Below are 19,779 nucleotides of genomic sequence, written 5' to 3'. Positions count from 1 at the left end.
AGCTACTGCCACAAAAACCCTCCTTGTGTCCTTAGGTGAGGCCGAGTGTCATTGGACATTTCATTTTACCTATGCTTTGAAAAATGTAGTACTAAGAAAAGTATGAAATACTTACTGTGCATATATCTCCTGCAAAAGTGATAAAACAGGAGAGGGAGAAGGTCAGATTTTAAAAACCATGGGAGCATGCATAATATTTTTTCTGGAGGTAAACAATCTTATACATGTGCAGTATGTCTACAAAGTATCTCCATTGAATCAATTCTAAAGCTGTGATTTTAAAATATAGTAAACACAACCCATTTTATTTATTTACTTACATCATCTTTCCCACTCCTATATGAATTTGAGTTAATCAGTACTTTCATAGTATTTTATTTTTGAAGTTCTGTTACTGTTTGTTGAATTTTGAAGGACTGTTGCCTAAATATTGCCTAAATATAAATTCTTTATTAAGATGATGACAGTATCCACAGTTGGAGTATTTCTAATATCTTCATGAGTATTTGAATTATTTATCATTACAGCTTCTTGACTGAATATTCCTATTTTTACATTCTTATCTACTACATTATAATTCAGTGATAACTTAGAAAACTCATTTGTGAAAACTCATTTAAAGAACATGGGATTGTCTATTGGATATACCAGTAAAACTAAAGTTATGTTATTTCCATTTTATTCTAAATTTTTGTTTGACCTTGAACAACTTATTTAAAATTTATTTGGTAAATGATGAGATTAGTATATTCCTAATAATTGTATTTAAAGGAACCTGGATAAGAGCAGGTGGCTTTTGAACACTGTTTAGATAGGTGGCCTAGCCAAAGGAAATAGTTATAAACATCATAAATTCGCTTGCATGATAGTAGGAAAAGTGAAGTAAATAATAGTAATATGGTGATTAAAAGTGGGAGGAAAGAATAGGGAAAAATCATTTAGGGTTTGGAATAAAAGTACTTGAAGCATTTTAATTTGATATTTAAAGAAAAGTAATGAAGTAAGTATTTAATGTATGGTAGGTGTGGTAAGAGTACAATATAAATAGTTCTGAGGAAGATATTTAGCCGTATAATAGAATGAATGTTGGGAAACAAATCAAGTGTTTTAAATAGACGAAAGTGTGATAATATAAATAACTCAAGGATGACCTCTTTTCTAATAATTAGAAGTTAGGACAATTTTGCCTATTCCTTAAAGAAAAAATTTAAAACTGGAAAAGAGTGATTATTTTCCATTGTTGGCTCAGAAAAGTTAAACATATGTATTTCTTCTGATAGCCCATAGGAATATCATTTAGGATGGGTAGGGTTTTCCACATTTTAAACGAAATTATTTTCAGGGCTACTAGTTTTATATCCAATATTAGAATTTTGAGATTTGATTGTCTTTGCTGGAAATCAACCAAAACTTTGTTTCATTATGATTTAGTGTTTTTGTTTTTTGTAAGTGGAATGGTTAATTTAAAATTTGATATATGCATAGGTTTTAGTGGCCTCAAATGTAATCAGTTAAGATGGTAGTAGAATTTCACAGAATGCTGGTTTTTATGAACTAACATTTCTTGAAGGTATCCTACATGCTTAATTTTTCTGTGATTTTTTTGTCATTATAATGTGGTGCTTACCATTAGCAGGTTAACTGACATAGTAATACATTTCAAAAGAGAATACAGTGGATTGTATTGAGTTTAAAAGTATCAGTGTTTTGTGAGTTATTAAATTATGATACATTGAAAGATAATTAGACTTATAGTGCTCTCGGTTTCCTTTTCCCAGGTTTATATTCAGTGGTATTGCATGACTCTTGGTGATCAAATGGTGGATTGAGTATTTCAGGAGGAAATACATATGTGTGCAATCATATTTTTGAAATAATTATTTTATAGATGAGTGGTATGTTTCATGCAACCATGCTGTAATTTTTTTCTCCTGTAAATCTCTGTGGCAGTATATTTATGAAAATATTTATACAGACTCTTGGTTATTTTATTGAAAAATACCATTCTACTAGGATGATAGAAGTTTAGCTAATGCTAGTTTATAGTTTATTATTGAAATGAAATTTTCCTTCTCTGAGTCCTTATTTTTTATATAATGTAATAATAATATGTGTATTTGCACATCTATAAATAACATACAAACATGCATATGTTTTTACACAATATACTTTTTAAAAATAGGTATCTCAACGGCCATCTTTATCGAGCTTAGAAACTTTAATGGTCTCACAGAAGTCTGAAATTGAGTATTTACAGGAGAAACTAAAAATAGCAAATGAAAAACTGTCAGAGAGCAAATCTACCAATAAGGGTTCCTCAGAGAACAGCATCTGGACAAGTACTGAAGGAAAACATAAGGTAGGGACATTTTGTCATTTCGTGAATTTGTCAGGTGAGGCTGACAAAGCAAGCGATGAAATTAAAAAACAGCATTTACTTCTCTGGTTATATTTCTGGAAGCTTTGAAAAACATTATGTGCCAAATGCTTGATAAAAAATTGTTGCAAATAGAGAATTTTCCCTTTTTAAAGACTAATATATTCCTAACTTAATTAGATTAGTAGTATAGCTGTGTTAAAAAGTTTTGCTAAACTAGGTGTTATATAAGACTGATGAATCACTGAATTCTACCTCTGAAATTAATAATACATTATATGTTAATTGAATTTAGGTAAGTTAATTGAAGTAAAAAATCATTTTAAAGTAATATAGTTGTTATAAGAAAAATATATCTTAATGTTTCTATTTCATTCAGATATGATATTTAAAATACTGCCTATGTGGATATAAGCTATAAAGTGGAATTTAACGTTAATTTATACAATTATATAATTTTGGATTTAAAGGTGTAGCAACAGAAAAATAAGCATTTTTTATCAAATGTTTATTAATGTTAGCTTTTCCTTTTTGTAGCATTTGTATTACAGTATATATACTATAGTATATATATCTGTTATGCTGCAAAACATACTAAGCAAAATAAAAATTTTATATTACATTGTAAATATGTTACTATGTAACACTATCAATATGTTATCTCAGATAAATAAAAAGTAAGGAACTTTAGATATATTTTTCTCACATTTGTTACTTTAGCAGTAGAAAATAATGTTTTTATAAACAGAAAAGTGTTTTTCAAGATACTTGTTTTTAGTTCTTTCCATTTTTTCCTATGAGTAGAACTGTCTTAGTAAAGGAAGGATTTAAAAATACACTCATGTTTTTATTATAGTCTTATTTACTCCCTCTAATGTAATTAGTAATTTTCAGAAGAATGAGCTTTATGTATATATATAGGTTTATTTATTTAAACATAACTGCATTCATGATACACTTCTTGCCATTTTGGAATAGTTTCTAAAGTATTGAGCTTTATTTAAATGAAAGAAAACATTCCTAAAATTGAGATACATTATATGGCCTAATTTGGTTGCTTGCTACATTGCTGAATTTAAAAAATGTACCACTCTGATGTTTTGTTGCTTTTAACAAAAGTCAAGAAAATGAAGGGATATTTGGAATGAAATTTTCTTTCTTTTTCATAAGGACATATAGTAAGTATGAACAATATGTTGCCCAGCTTTTAATAGTTGCTTTCACATATTCCTTCTCCAGATTGGTATATGAAGCTGTACATAATATAAACACACATTCTTGTCTCTAGTTAGCCACATTATAGTTAATGACCATATGGTCATTATGGTATAAGATCTACTGTCTGTTGTATTTATATTCCTCAAGCATATTGTTCCTTCAACTTCACAGTGTGTTAAACTATTTCAAAGGGAAAAAAATCCTTTCCCTCTTGTTTCTGGTTGTCCTATCAAGTGTAACCTTGGACCCTTATAGAGCAATTAGACCAGCCTCTATCCCCTCCTTTGTAATGAGGTTTCTTGCATTTCTGAGTCTATAACCCTTTAGTCTTCCCTAATGGGACATCATTATTCTGAAAGAAACAATGTAAATGTAAATGAATATTCTCATTAACGAGTCACAGAGAAACCTTTAGCGGTAGCACTGTGGTAATTCCGCTTGTTATTTCTCTGGTATTCCATGCAGGATTTTTTTTTATAATTCATTATTAGTATTCAAAATTACTTGTTCTTTAATTTTGCATGTCTTTCATAATCCAGTGTTCCAACTAGTTCAACCATGTCCTTGTTTTATTCTCGAGGAACCACCTGTGAAACGTTCAAGGTCTTTGTCCCCAAAGAGCTCTTTCACAGACTCAGAGGAGCTGAGGAATCTGAAGAAAGCTGAAAGAAAGATTGAAAACTTAGAGAAGGCACTACAGCTAAAGGTGAACATTAAATCATTTTTTATTAATAACCTCACAAAGATAAAGATATACCAAAATAAACATTCACTTCACAAATCACTGCTTATCATTTATCTTTCCTGAATTTAATTACAGGTGTAAAAGTGTCTCATTGGTTGGCCTTGTTTTTCAGATTTCTGAGGATCATAAAGTAACAAAATATTTGCTGTTTGAATGTAAATATTTATTCATGACTTTAAAATTGTTGGGGAATATTTTAGCTTAATATTGGGAATAAATTCTTATACTTTTTCAGAGACAAAAAATAGAACTATAGCAAAGTAGGGAATTTTTCATAGTTCTTTATATCTGATAAACATATAAAAAAGAAAAGTGAGTTAAAAATTATACTCACCGGGATCCCTGGGTGGCGCAGCGGATTAGCACCTGCCTTTGGCCCAGGGTGCGATCCTGGAGACCCGGGATCGAATCCCACGTCGGGCTCCAGGTGCATGGAGCCTGCTTCTCCCTCTGCCTATGTCTCTGCCTCTCTCTCTCTCTCTCTCTCTCTCTCTCTCTGTGTGACTATCATAAATAAATTTTAAAAAAATTAAAAAAAAATTATACTTACCTAGTTCAAGTCACTTATAATTGTCCTTTATAGAAAAACTGTGTAGTCAAAATGGTAATTACATTATTTTTTCCATTTGACTATATTGAGACCTTTTATTTTTTCTGAATTTAATGTGGCTAAACTTGTCATTCATTAGTCACCACTACCCAAAGGCCTGCACTATATGAGATTTAGGCATTTAATTGAATCTCAAATAGTTTTAAGACATTTTATGACAACACCAATGTTTTATATGCGGTTAGAATCCAATACATTAAAGCTCAGATTCTTTGTCATATAATATAGATTACTCTTAGGAAGAAAAAGGTTCAACTTACATTTTGTGTGCTATAGAATAAAATAGTTTAGAGATATGGTTAACCTAAACTATAACTAATAATTTTTTCTGCCTTTTCACTAAACATTAAGTTAATTTATACTTATGTAGAGTTAGACTGTTAGTGCTAAAAGAAAGAAAAATTATCATCTGTTGATTGACAGAGATTATCATCTACCAAAAATAAAATGATCTGATGACATCAGCTTGCTAGCATTTAGCCTACTTAAAATGTATACACCTGGAGTTATTTATTTATTTATTTATTTAATTTATTTCATTTTAGTTATCTCTACACCCATTGTGGGGCCCAAACTCACAACCCCAGGATCAAGAGTCGCATGCTTTTCTGACTGAGCCAGCCAGGTGGCCCACACTTGGAGTTATTTGTTCATTAATTTGTTTACTCAGTAACAACTTACTAAGCAATGCAGCTAGCCAAACAAGTCACTTTTACAACAGGAGACAAGATAAGTGTCATTCAAGACCCTAGTTAAGAAGATGCTGCATGACCACTTGGAACCTAGTATCTTAATGTAAACATGGGAGTACACACAAGATATTAAGAGCACGTTTAGCAAGCCAGTTTATCATCTTCCTCCTTTTGCATAATTCTTGAAATTCACATCCTATATTAATCTGGTTCCTTCAGAGAAACAGAACCAATAGGATATAACCCTTTAGTCTTCCCTAATGAGACATTGCTACTCTGAAAGAAAGATAAAGGTACCTATATCTATGTTGAAATATCTATCCAGAGAGAGAGAGAGATAGAGATTGATTGATTTACTATAAGGAATTGGGTCATACAATTATAGAGACTGAGAAGTCCAAGATCTACAGTTGTGAAACTGGAGATCAGGAGACCCAATGGTATAGTTTCAGTCTGGGTCCAACGGCCTGAAAATCAGGAAGCTGATGATGTAAATTCTAGTCCTAATCTCAATCTGAGTCCAAAGGGACAAGACCAAAGATCTTTCTTATGCAGCCTTTTATTGCTTTCAGGCCTTCAGTGATTTGGATGAAGTGTATCACATCGGGAAGGGCAATATGCTTTACTCAGTCTGCTGAATGATGTTTTCCTTTTGTACAGAAACATGCTCACAGATACACCCAGGAATAATGATTAACTAAATATTTGGTCAGTCAAGTTACACATAAAATTAACTACCACATATCCCATTCAATAATAACAGATCTCCATTCATTTGCCCCCAAAAGTCTGTGAGTCTTTGACAGTCCCTTGTTTGGGGCAGGAAAGAGTAGAGCAATTCAGTCATTTTTAGAGCTATCTTTTCCACTTTTTGAATTTTTAGTTTCATAAAGAGTCTCAGAAATATTATATTAATTTTTCATTCCTTTCTCTTAATAACAGCTCTTTTGGGTGAGGCCTCAAGTTTATTTTCAGAGTAAAACTCTTTCTTCATACAATTTCTTTTTCATTTATACTTTTTCTGTATTCCTATTTCAGGTCAGTTGATGATAATATGAATTGCAAATGTATGGTTTTTTTCACAAATTTGCAATGTAAGGGGGAAAATGCGCAAATTTTTTCATTATATCTTATCTTTTAGTAGGAAAGGGTTTCTTATTTTATTTTTTAACGATTTTATTTATTTATTCATGAGAGACACACACACAGAGAGAGAGAGAGAGGCAGAGAGAGAAGCAGGCTCCATGCAGGGATTCGATGTGGGACTCAATCCCGGGACTGCAGGATCGCGCCCTGAGCCAAAGGCAGGCACTCAACTAGCCACCCAGGCGTCCCAAGGATTTCTTATTTTAAAGGAGCAAAATAGTTGAATGAAAAAAGCACTATGATTAAGAACATTTATCAAATGAAGTGGGTAAAAAAAAAAAAACCCTACAAACTAAAGCAACTCCAAAGACAGTGATTGGATCCAGGATACTTTTTTTTTTTAAAATTTTTATTTATTTATGATAGTCACACACAGAGAGAGAGACAGAAAGAGGCAGAGACACAGGCAGAGGGAGAAGCAGGCTCCATGCACCAGGAGCCCAACGTGGGATTCGATCCTGGGTCTCCAGGGGATCGCGCCCTGGGCCAAAGGCAGGCGCTAAACCACTGCGCCACCCAGGGATCCCCCAGGATACTTTTCTATTTATGGTCTCACTTTAGTAAGTATACCAGTCATATTTAGTGAGGACAGAAGACTTCTTCCTATATATCGCTTAATTAGGGTATAATACTAATATTATTAGTATTACTCAAGTATATGAGAATATAAGAGGGAGATTAATAACATATCCATATTCATTTCCTAGGGCTGTCATGACAAACTGGCTGGCTTAGAACAGAAATTTATTGACTCAAAGTTCTGGAGGCTAGAAAGTTCCAAACTCAAGATGTCAACAGGATTAGTTCCTTCTGACACCTGAGAGGGAGTATCTGTTCTATTTCTCTCTTCTGGTTTCCCATAGTTTCAGATATTCCTTGGCTTATGGGTGGCATTCTCTCTATGTCTTCGTATTTCACATCATCTTCCCTTGATGTGTGTGTGTGTGTGTGTGTATGTGTGTCTGTGTCTATGTCTAAATTTCTCCTTTTAAAAGACACCAATCAGTTCGAGTAAGACCCACCCTAATGACCTCACTTTAACTTCATTACCTCTATAAAGACCTTATCACCAAATAAAATCACATTTTGGGGTAGTAGGGGCTAAGATTCCAACATATCTTTTTGGAGGGGATTCATTTTACCCCCTAACAATGTCTTATGTTTTTTTTTAAGATTTATTTATTTATTCATGAGAGAGAAAGAGAGAGGCAGAGGCAGAGGGAGAAGCAGGCTTCTCACAAGGGTCAGTCCAGTATGGGACTCGATCCCAGATCCTGAGATCATGCCTTGAGCTGAAAGCAGGTGCTCAGCCGCTGAGCCACCCAGGTGTCCTTCTTATGGTGTTTAATATGCATTTGTTGTTCATGGTGCTGTATTTGTTGACTGTTTCCCATTAATACATGTTGAATTTTTGTCATGGCTTTCCCATATTGGTATTCTATTGGACACTGCTCTGCCAGAAGCTAATGAAAAGGCAGAGAAAAATATTCTGTACTCAATTATCAAAGGCAATGGATTAAAATATTTCACTTTTTGTGAGCTATTAAGATATCAGTATGCATTATGAATCTATAGAAATGTATAGATACCGAATCTGTAGAAATGTTTAGATATCTTATTTCCCAAGTTTATTTGATTATATTATACCCATTAATATTTTCTAAAGACTTTTGTTCCATGGAAGATACCGTTGAAAACACTATATTAAACACAGGCTCCATGGCACAGTAGATAGCTTTGAGTCCCAAGTTGATCACCAAGGTGGACTGAAGGGAGAGAGTGACAAATAAGCCTCACCAGATAACCACCACTGTGGAACATATATAGATGCACTTTGGCATATTGAAATGATGGCTTTATTATATCATCAGTAAATCATGCATATTATTCCAATACTAGTGGTGAATTTTGTAAAAATATTAATACATTATCTTGCTTAGCTTACTTTTGTGAATAGTTGTACGTGTTTTCAAGGTGGGTGGTCAAAGTTGTAATAAAAGAGCCAATAGTGATAGAAGAGATGAAAACTATTATTTTAAAAATCCTACCCATTTCTAAATCCTGACTTCATAAATGTAGTGTACTAACAACTTATAAAGCATAATTTGGAAAGCAATGCATCAGAGCTTTATGAAATCCTTCACTATCCTTGGGATCACTAATGCCATGAATCTCTGCTTTATGAACTTTAATGCATTTAGCAACTTGATTCTATTAGCAATTTTCTATGCCATTTAATCAGTATGTCCTTTGAAATTAGTTTATATGTCTCTTACTTTTTAATGCTCTAATATGCATCCTTCATACATTCAATTTTATACACTCTGCTGAAATTAAACATCCATGGGATCCTTGGTATTTTATAAAGGTTTTTTTTTTAAGATTTTATTTACTTATTCATAAGAGACACAGAGAGAGAGAGGCAGAGGGAGAAGCAGGCTCCATGCAAGGAGCCAAACATGGGACTCAGTCCCCGGTCTCCAGGATCACACCCTGGGCTGAAGGCAGCGCTAAACCACTGAGCCACTCAGGCTGCCCAAAAGGTTTTTTTTTTTTTTTTTAAACTTTTAAAAAATTTTGCTATCATTCTTTGGAGATTGAACCACTGTTTTATTAACAGTACTCATGTTCTTAGTTTGCCTTATGCCTGTAAGGAGCCTTTGGCCAAACTCTAGTAGATTAGATCAAGAATCATTTTTTGTTCTTATGAACTCGTAAGTGGAATTGCAAATACCATTGAGGAAAATCAGTTGATACAACCTTTCTATTTTCTATTTTCTAGTGTTTTAGTCATTCATACTTGTTCATGCACAGAAATTAGAGTCTCTAGGTTAGCTAGTTTAATTGCAAAACATAGGGAAGGTAGTCAGTAAGTGTTTTATTGAATGATCTAATATATAGACCTAATTCAGTGACTGCCTTTGGGGTATTTTGATGTATCCTCTAAGGAAAATATAGTTATTAATGATATTAGTTATTAATTAGTTATTAATGATATTATATTATCCTTCAGTCTTTACATTTGAATTTATTGTAAGATCTTTGGGTACAGTATTTCCCAAATGAAGTCTTACCGTTGGGATCCCTGGGTGGCGCAGCGATTTGGCGCCTGCCTTTGGCCCAGGGCGCGATCCTGGAGACCCGGGATTGAATCCCACATCGGGCTCCCGGTGCATGGAGCCTGCTTCTCCCTCTGCCTGTGTCTCTGCCTCTCTCTCTCTGTGACTATCATAAATAAATAAAAAAATAAAAAATAAAAATAAAAATGAAGTCCTACCGTTTTGACTTAGGCTATTATGTGGGACTTAAAGAATCATAATCTACACTATTATTAACTTGTATTTGTTAGAGTATTATGAAAAATTTTTTGATTATTCTTTTTACACACTAAACATTTCTTTTGAGATAGCTAACTATTGCCTAAAGACTCCTGCTAAATCAATTCTTGCATTAGAAGAGGGGAAAAATATTTACATTTCCATAAAATTTTGTCTATTTCTGAAGCAGGCCAAAAAACAATAATCTGTAGGACTAATTTAACCCATAAACTACAGTTTGATAATAGCATTTGCAAAGGACAAATCTGTACATGAAACTGCATTTTAAAATAATAATTATTGTAAATTATGACTATCAAATTGATTTGTCAGATAATCTCTAGTTTAATTTTTAATGGTTTATATCTTATAATTTTATAAGAAATATGTAAACACTCTAGCATTAGGTGTAGTAAATTATGAAGCATGTAAAATTAAAGTAGAAAGCTCATCTCTAAAACTACTTTTCTATAATCACTACTTAATGGAGGGAACCACCTATTTCAATTACTATGGGAAAATCAAAACTATTTGCTAACATTAAATATATTACACTAATGTTTTAGGAAGAAGAGGTGCTTTGAGTAAATATTTTGCCTAGTAAAGAGCCTGGCACCTTGTGAGTGAACAGATCTCAGGAAATTTTTATTGAGTATTAATCTTTAGTGTAATTGCATAAGATAGTTGATTTCTATTTGAGAATTAGGGAAAACCTTAGGTATAAATTCAGTGATAAAGTAGCTGAGGCAGTACTGAAAAATGCTAAAATAATGACCATTAGTTACTAACAATAAGGAACTCAATTCATTCCATTGATTTAACAGAAGATTTTTGTGAAAGGCAACAGAAAATATCTGGATATCTCATTTTATTAATTTTTATTTCTTGGACAATCTTTTAGGTTCTATTTACTCAGTGTTTGTAGGGACTCTTAACACAGACTTTTAATGATTCCAAAACAGTGGATTTGTATGTAATAATATTTAAGAAATTTGTTGTAAAGTAAGAGTTTGTGGGGAAGGAATTTCATTCAATGAAGAATAATTAGAGAAAGCCATTAGAATTTGACAAACTACTCAACTATGTATATTAGAAAATTGCATTTTGACATAAATCTTTTCTAATACCTGTACATTTCTTATAATTAGGTTATTAATAAATTTATAATATATCCTGTTTAAAATCCTAATAAGTCTTACTAGTTCTTAAGGAATCCTAATAAACGTAATGAACTTATGTTCATTTATAAGAAGGTAACATTATTATTAGTTTCCCCAATTTAAATTATTTCACGTATTTAAGATTAGAAAGCTTATTGTTCAAAGAAGTGAAGTTATATTTGGATAGTTTACCAACAATAGAGAAAATTCAAGGTCAAGGTTAAATCAGTCATTGGTCTTAGAGGAAGAGAGATATAATTAGCTTTTATTTTAAAGATGGAGAAACTGGTATATACTGAATTTAAACAGTAATGTCAAGATAAAATTTACTAACTTTGATCAGCAAGACTTGAACTCTTATCAGCACTTAACACTCTGCATGTAGTAGGCTTTTAATATATGGTTCTTCAATTGAAATGAACGAAGTTCAATTCAGTATCCTGAATTTTTAACCATAGTATTAAACTATGCTTCTCTTTAGCAAGTTTGCAGTACCTGTGATCTGTATATCTTCTAAAACTCTTCAGGATAACATTTATTGTGATTATCCCTTTCAAGTGATGCCAATCTCATACTTTTTCATCAAGCACTTTCATTTCCAGATGGTATGCAGACACTTGGTACACATAGAACTCAAATACTTTCTAGTAACTACTTAAGAGTTTTATTGAAGTTATCCTACTAGACCTATATTCAAAGTAGAATGATAAAATATCCATATTGTTGAAACAGGTAGAATTGCTGTTAAATAATAATTGTTGAAACAGGTAGAATTGCTGTATTATCTTACTGTTGAGATGAGAAGTTGATGGTCCCAGAAAACTGTGAATTTGGCTTCTTAATGATAAGGACATCAGTTAATATCTGGGAAGAGGAAAAGGAAGGAAGCTGACTTTTACTTTGTGCCGCTATAAGGCAAGCACAGCGCCAGGGGCTTTACCTGTATATTCGCTCATTTAGTTTAGTCATCATGATTTAAATCTCTGTGCTGTTTTCCATATATTACAGAAAAAGGAATTAATTTAAGTAATGTTCTTAAGATTATGCAGCTAACATGAAAGAGCTCCAAGAACAGAGTTCAGATTTTTCTGTCATGTGTCTACTAATCTCACCTCACTATAATATTAGAGTACCTGTTACCTCCACTAAATAAGTATGCAAGTTCCTTCATATAGAAATATAAAAAGTTTAAAAAACAAATTTGAAATTCACAATAGCTAAAAAACTCAAGAAGTTACTTACTTTACTTTGAGAAACACAATGCATAAGTAGTATAAATACATCCTCTAAAAACTGAAAATTTGGCCTTTATAAGTTCATTTTGTAGGTATATCAAAAAATGAAGACCTACTTCATGTACTATATTTAGAACATTTAGAAATTGTTGACTTTAATTGTCTAACCTAGTAATGTTTTTATGACCTCTTCAAGACTATGAAGCCCAGCCCTCACATTTCAATTCTGTATAGTATAACCCAGAAGATCAAGCTCTGCTACTTCAGATTTAGGTCCAGTTTTTTTCCTCCTGTGTAATCCTTATGCTTTATACTAAACTAATCATGAATCCATGAGTGGAAGCATTGATCTTACTATGATTAGTGTTTTTACACCAATTACATATGCATTTATAATTAACAAAATAATCATGTGTTATGTATGGACAAATCCTTTTGTTGAAAAAGAAAAAAAATTCTGTAAAATTGGCTCATAAATATTGGTATGTGTACTAATTGACAACAAGGGAAAGAATGAAACTAATTTTGAAATTACTAGCAGCTAAAAAAATGCAGTGAGAGGATTGATTTTACCAAGCAAACCTATTTTATGACTTTAAGAATCTTTCCCCTTCTTCTGCTTAAATAAGTATTATAAATTAATTTATATTTACTATTTTTTTCAAATTTCATATTTAGATGAGTAACCTTATTTGCAACATTATACTAATACTTTCTTTAAACTTGTGTGTACTTGCCTTTTTGTGTTCTACAGAGCCAAGAAAATGATGAGCTAAGAGATGCCCATGAAAAACGCAAGGAAAGGCTACAGATGTTACAGACCAACTACAGAGCAGTAAAAGAGCAATTAAAACAGTGGGAAGAAGGCAGTGGCATGTGAGTTACATAGCTCATAAAGGCATTTCCCTAAATATTAAATGGAATGGAGTAGCATCATATAGGTGTTTTAATGGCTTTTGTTTGATTTTAAAGATATTATTTGCTATTCATATCTTTATTGTGAATTTTTAGATAGATAATATAACTGAAAACAGATAAATATGCTAGCAATAACTAGATTTTCCTGTCATTTGCAGAATTCATAATGTAGGTGATTGTGAATTACTGTATACATTTTCAATATCAATAGAGTAGCTTAATAAAAGTAGATAATGCAAATTAGTTCATATCCATAGGATTGAAAAAATTAAATAAATAAAAAAATGGTATTACAGTTTGTAATTCAAAACTATTGAAGTTTTAATTAAAAGACAAGAGAAATATGAAATTCACATATTTACAGTTAACTATCAGAAAACTACTTCAACCTAGTATGCAATTTGAAAATCTTTACTATCCATCAGTTTGTTCTGCAGCTTATCTGAATGAATTGGCGGTCTCAGTTCAATTGCTCTGAACAGGTGTTCAGATCTTGGTTAGTCGTAAGTGGCTCCCTTGTTAACAGTATCAACAGAGGGCAAAGGACTGAATGAGTACAGAAAATCTACTACCCTCTCATCTTTTGAGATGGATCCTTTAGGGCAATGTTGATGATACACATTGGTCTGTTCTATGGAGAAATACTGTTTCCAAATTGGCCAGTACAGCACTTTTACAAGATAAAAATGAATAGTTTGTTTTATGTACAGAAAATGAAAACATAAAGGGCATTTGGCATGTTTTGTAGGTAATTGTCACATCTAATTTTTTCCTTTGAAGAATGGGAAGTATTTCACTTGTCAGTAAAGTAGTGATAAAGCAATTTGTCCTGCATTTAGCCTCTGCTCACCTAACTTCAGTAGTCACTAGAAGTGTGAAAACTACTTTCTGATATATTTACTGATAATAGCATGTTTTAAGATAGAGCATATGTACCACATTCAGATTGGTTGACAACAAATACTAGAGGAGTTCATTGCTTATAAACCTTTTTAAGAAACTGACCATCCTACATGTTTTATTATTACTAGAATGAATGAGAGAAATAGACCTAAGACTATCATGTATCTGCCTAACAGTTTGCTTTCCAAGGTAAGAGGCTAAAAAGCCTTTTGGAAATTACAATATAGGATTTTAATTTCTACACACTTAAGTTTTAGGACATTTATTCCATAAATAGCTTGAATTAGGGAATGTATAAATGAATTTTCATTGCATTTTGAACATACTAAGGAAGAATACAACTTCATTTTAAAAATAGGACTCATGCCAGAAGAATAAAGAGAGCAAATCCTGAACAACTTCGACAAGAAGATTCTGATGCTGTATGGAATGAACTGGCCTATTTCAAAAGGGAGAATCAAGAGCTGATGATTCAAAAGTGAGTTTCCTTTTTAACAACGTAGACTTAGATAAATATTTGGGAGAATTTTTTTGTGGCTTAAAGGTCATGAGAGAAATATAAAATTTGAAAATGAAATAATCTGGTTTTTGTTAATAAAAATAAAGGAAAAAAGGAATAGCATTTTAAATATATATGTGTGTAATACAATAACAAGTTGCACATTTGCTAGCTCTAGCTGAAACTGTATAATATGATCTAGGGATTGTGTTAATTAATGTGGCTCTCATCTGTTGGAGGTGTCGCTCTTCATTAGCCTGTATTTTAGACACTGCCGTGCTTCATTTTTGGAATGAGGTGGAGAGGGGATAACCTAGCCAGCCATCCTTGTTTGATCTCCTAGATACATACGCAATGCAGAATGCCTGAGCTCTCTTGGTTCCCTGCCCTGTCCTGCTAATCCCAGCTGAGCTCATTATGGTGTAGCCTTGCTGCTACTCTTGGAGCCAGAGCTGTCCAAGCTAATTACTGGTAGCAGCAGAACTGCCTGTTAAGGGTCTGGTATGGATCTGCTAACATGGTCCTTGATAGTGACCTGCAAAAGACACGAGGGAATTGCTTTCTTTCTTGCTGTGCACTGCCTGTCCTTTGGGCTTAATGCTGATCCCTCCACATAGGTCTTTTAGCTGCCCTAAGTATAAAACTTGATGAAGGATACTCATATTTTAGAAAACATACAGTTTTCTTCCTTGATCTTATAATTCACAGGCTATTATATTCAGCTTGGCAAAGAAAGAACACTTTTTTTTTTTTTTAATATAAGGGAGTTAGACCAACATAATTAGCCTCTTTTGCTACCTGTTTCTTCATTTAGAGCTAATTTTTGACATCCAAACCATGCAATTTTTTTGAAAGCCTGATGTCTTTGAGATTCCTAGAATTTAGCATCATGTGGCATAATGTGATTAAATATCATTGAATCTTTTTAGTTGTAAATCAGTATCTTACTTTGAATATTATATAATAACACATGTAACTTTATATTTCACCTTTTCCATGTAATGGTGTAATGATAAACTTTTGAGTAAATTATGTATCAGATTAAAACGTATACTTCCAATGATCTCTTAAAGTTCACTGTACTCTATTAGTGCTAAAATCTGATGCTGATAATAAAGTCTCTTATCTTGAAAATTATTTATATATTTGTCCAGAAATGGTCCCTGACAATTCTTAATAGCTTTATTGAAATATAACAGGCAGCCCCAGTGGCGTAGCGGTTTGGTGCCGCCTGCAGCCCGTGGTGTGATCCTGGAGACCTGGGATCTTGGAGACCTGGGATCCCATGTCGGGCTTCCTGCGTGGAGCCTGTTTCTCCCTCTGCCTGTGTCTCTGCCTCTCTCTTTCTGTCTCTAAGAATAAATAAATAAAATCTTTAAAAAATATATATAATTCACCATATAAAGTGAATACTTCAGTGTCTTTTAGTATATTCAAAGAGCTATGTGTATCAACTATCACACTAAATTTTGGAATATTTTTATTTATCCTCTCTCCAAAACCCCACACCACTTAGCCCAATTCTACTACCACCGCCACCACCCTCCCTTCCTTAGATAACCAATGATCTACTTTCTGTGTCTATAGATTTATCGATTTTGAACACTGAGAAAAATTCATTAGATAATGTTATAATTTTTGCTTCAGGTGTCAAACATAATTGTAAAATTCAAAAGAAGGCTATTTTTAACCTTTCCACTGTTATTTCTTTATATCTTACCTTCCAAATTCTCTTTCACTCATTTTTAAAAAATTATTTCCTTTCTGTTTGAAGAGCTTTCCTTTAGACTTTTGTTTAGGTTAAGTTGGCTAGGAACAAATCCTCTAAATTTCCTTTATTTAAAATGTCTTAATTTCAGCTCCATTCCAGAAGGATGTTTTCAGTGATTAGAGAATTCTAGGTTAGCAACTTTCTTCTTTAGAACTTGAAAAATATGCCACTTCTGTGGTTTCTGATGAAAAATACATTGTTATTTGAATTGTTGTTCCCATAAAGGGAATGCATCATTCTCTTTAGCTGCTTTCCATCATTTTTATTTGTCTTTACTTCTCAGAAGTTTAATTATGATATGTCTTGGGATGGATTTCTTTTGGTTTATTCTGTTTGAGACTCTCTAAGCTTCCTGAAACACTAAGTTTGTGCTCTTTTCAAATTTAGGAAATTTTGGTCATTATTTCCTTAAATATTTTTTTTCAGCCCCACATTCTTTGTTCCTCTCTTTTAGTATATTCAAAGAGCTATGTGTATCTGAAACTCTACTTTCATGAATATTAGATTTTTAATATTGTCCTACAGTTCATTCTATTTTTAGCCTATTTTATCTCTGTTATTAAAACTGAATAATCTCTATTGTTCTGTCTTCAGGTTCACTAATTCTTTCTTCTTTTATCTGTTACCTTTGCTTTTGAACCCATGCACTGAGTTTTTTATTTTGGTTTTTATAATTTTCAATTCTAAAATTTCCATTTTATTCTTCTTTATATCATATCACCTATTTATTTGCTGAGACTTTCTATTTTATTTGTTTCAAGATCATAATTGTTCATTGGAGCATTTTATTATTTTAAATCTTTATTTTTTTAAAGATTTTTATTTAAGACAGAGAGCATAAGAGAGAAAACATGTACAAGTTGGGGGGAGGGGCAGAAGGAGAAGGAGAGGCAGATTCCCTGCTAAGCAGGGATCCCTACACGGGGCTCAATCCCAGGACCCCAGGATCATGGCCTGAGCCCTGAGCCGAAGGCAGATGCTTATCCAAACTGAGCCACTCAGGCACCCTTTTTGGAGCATTTTAATTATGCCTACTTGAAAATCTTTGTTAAGTGGTGCTTGCCTGGCTCAGTTGGTATAAGCGTGTGACTCTTGATCTCAGAGTTGTGAATTTGCCCCTTCACAGTGGGCAAAGAGCTTATTTTTAAAAAATAATATAAAATCTTTGTCTAGTAATTCTGACATGTGCATTATTATTTGGGTGGTGGTGTTTTTAAATCCTTTAAGTTGAGATTTCCTTTGTTCTTGATAAGATGAGTGATTTTCAGTTGTCTCCTGTACATTGGAGGTATTATGTTTTGAGACATTGTATCTTATTTGAATCTTTTAACTGATCTCTAATGGTATCATGCCTAAGGGAGAAGGGATAGGAGTCTTAGCTCCTAACTTGACCCCTACTGACACTGCATTAAAGGATGTGTGAAGGGGTACCTTGTTACTACTTGATGAGGGTGGAAAAACAGGCTTCTCGTTTGAACTTTATTGACAGAGGTAGCAAGGATGCCTTCTTTTTCTTTCTTTCCCTTTCCCCAGTGATGTATGCCTAAAGTAGGATGGGTATTGTCTATTAAGATTCCTGTCCTGCCAATTTGCCCATTTCTCAGTTCTTTGGCCAGGGAGAGGAGAATTTCCTTGAGACTCTTGTTTGTGTGTTTGTTTGTGTCTATTGGCATTCCTGGGTTATGGATTTCTCCAGTACCTACTTTGAGGTATTTAGGAGGAAAGAAGAAAGAGAATTTAGCACTGTGGGTTGTTCTTCTATTCCTATGGTCTCTTTCATGTCCTTCTCTCCCTGCCTTTCAGAGTCTTCTTATATTTGTTTTATGTATCATATTCAGGGTTTTTATATTTAATTAGTGGGATGAATGGATGTAAACAGGGAACTAGAAGTTCTAAGTTGTTTTTCTATGGACAAGGCTGTCTTATTTTTGTGCATACATTGAAATCTAGGTTTTTTTAAAAAAATTATTTATTTTTGTGCATACATTGAAATCTAGGTTTTTTAAAAAAATTATTTATTTAAGATAGAGAACAGAAGGTAGAGGAGCAGAGGAAAAGGGACAAGCAGATTCTGTGTTGAGTGCAGAGCCCAAAGCAGGGCTTGATCCCAGGACCCTGAGATTATGACCTGAGCCAAATCAAAAGTTGGTCACTTAACCGATGAGCCACCCAAGCACCCCTGGCATCTAGTTTAATACTTAGTCCTATTTAAGTCTAGAATATATAAACGAAGATGTACTACAGATTTGAATAGTATTTCCAAACCCAATTACAATCTATGAACTAATGAATTGGCTTGTTCCCTCAGTATTTATCTAACAAATATTCATATATTTTTTTCCTTAGTTCACTATTTAAACAAGAGCCAAGAATTAAGCTAGGGACTGAAATATTGAAGAAGAACAATTTCAAACTCTAATAAGATTTATTTATTTATTTATTTTTAAAGATTTTATTTATTCATTCATGAGAGACACAAAAAGAGAGAGGCAGAGACACAGGCAGAGAGAGAAGCAGGCTCCATCCAGGAAGCCCTATGTAGGACTCGATCCGGGACTCCAGGATCACACCCTGGGCTGAAGGCAGGCACTCGAAACCAGTCGTCCTAAATGAGGTTTATTTTAGGGCCATCTGCCATGTGCCAGTGAGGTGAAATCATTATTTGGGATTATAGATAGTAAGAGGCAAGGAAAGCTTTCAGAAAGGCCAGCCAGGCTCACTCAGCTTTTCCACTTAGTTGTAGATGTTGCCTTACCATTGCTAAGTTAGATTTATGAACCAAAAAAAAAAAAAAAAGTCATGTTAACTTTTCCTAAGTGAACAAATAAACATTTTACTAAATAAGAACATTAGTATAAAAATACCTGTGTACATTATTTCTTAATAGTGATATAAAACTATAAAAAGAGGCTCAGATGCCACAGGATATTAAGCTTTTCTTATAATAAAATCCAGCATGTCCTTGCTAAGTACCCATCAAGTCAAGGGAAAGTGTGCTGACACTTACTGTATATTCATCTGTATCTTGGCTAAATAAATCAGGAACTTGCAGTGGGTGATAATTTTGGTCTTTTTATACTAATGCATAGCCTATAAAAATGCTCCATCTGAGTATAATGCTCAGTACAGTAAACACAGAGAAATTATATGCCATCTTTTTTTTTTATCAGGACCTCATATAGCTTAGC

The 19,779-nt window shown here is 33.0% G+C and overlaps 1 protein-coding gene across 9 annotated transcripts in view; it reads left to right on the top strand.

Annotated features, from left to right (window-relative positions):
• The window catches only part of CNTLN (centlein), a 320,657-nt gene that overhangs the window by 173,159 nt on the left and 127,719 nt on the right, over nucleotides 1-19,779 (top strand). For all 9 annotated transcript variants that reach the window (XR_005989015.1, XM_041763171.1, XM_041763165.1 and 6 more), the window contains 4 exons: nucleotides 2,183-2,359; nucleotides 4,176-4,301; nucleotides 13,255-13,376; nucleotides 14,680-14,799. Coding sequence is in view for 8 of the 9 variants with exons in the window: in XM_041763171.1 (XP_041619105.1) it covers nucleotides 2,183-2,359; nucleotides 4,176-4,301; nucleotides 13,255-13,376; nucleotides 14,680-14,799 (545 nt within the window). In the remaining variant the exon portion in view is untranslated. The remainder of the gene's footprint in view (nucleotides 1-2,182; nucleotides 2,360-4,175; nucleotides 4,302-13,254; nucleotides 13,377-14,679; nucleotides 14,800-19,779) is intronic.

This window comes from Vulpes lagopus, chromosome 7 (assembly GCF_018345385.1).
Source record: "Vulpes lagopus strain Blue_001 chromosome 7, ASM1834538v1, whole genome shotgun sequence".
NCBI classification, from domain to species: domain Eukaryota; kingdom Metazoa; phylum Chordata; class Mammalia; order Carnivora; family Canidae; genus Vulpes; species Vulpes lagopus.
This window is presented reverse-complemented; position numbering and strand designations above follow the sequence as displayed.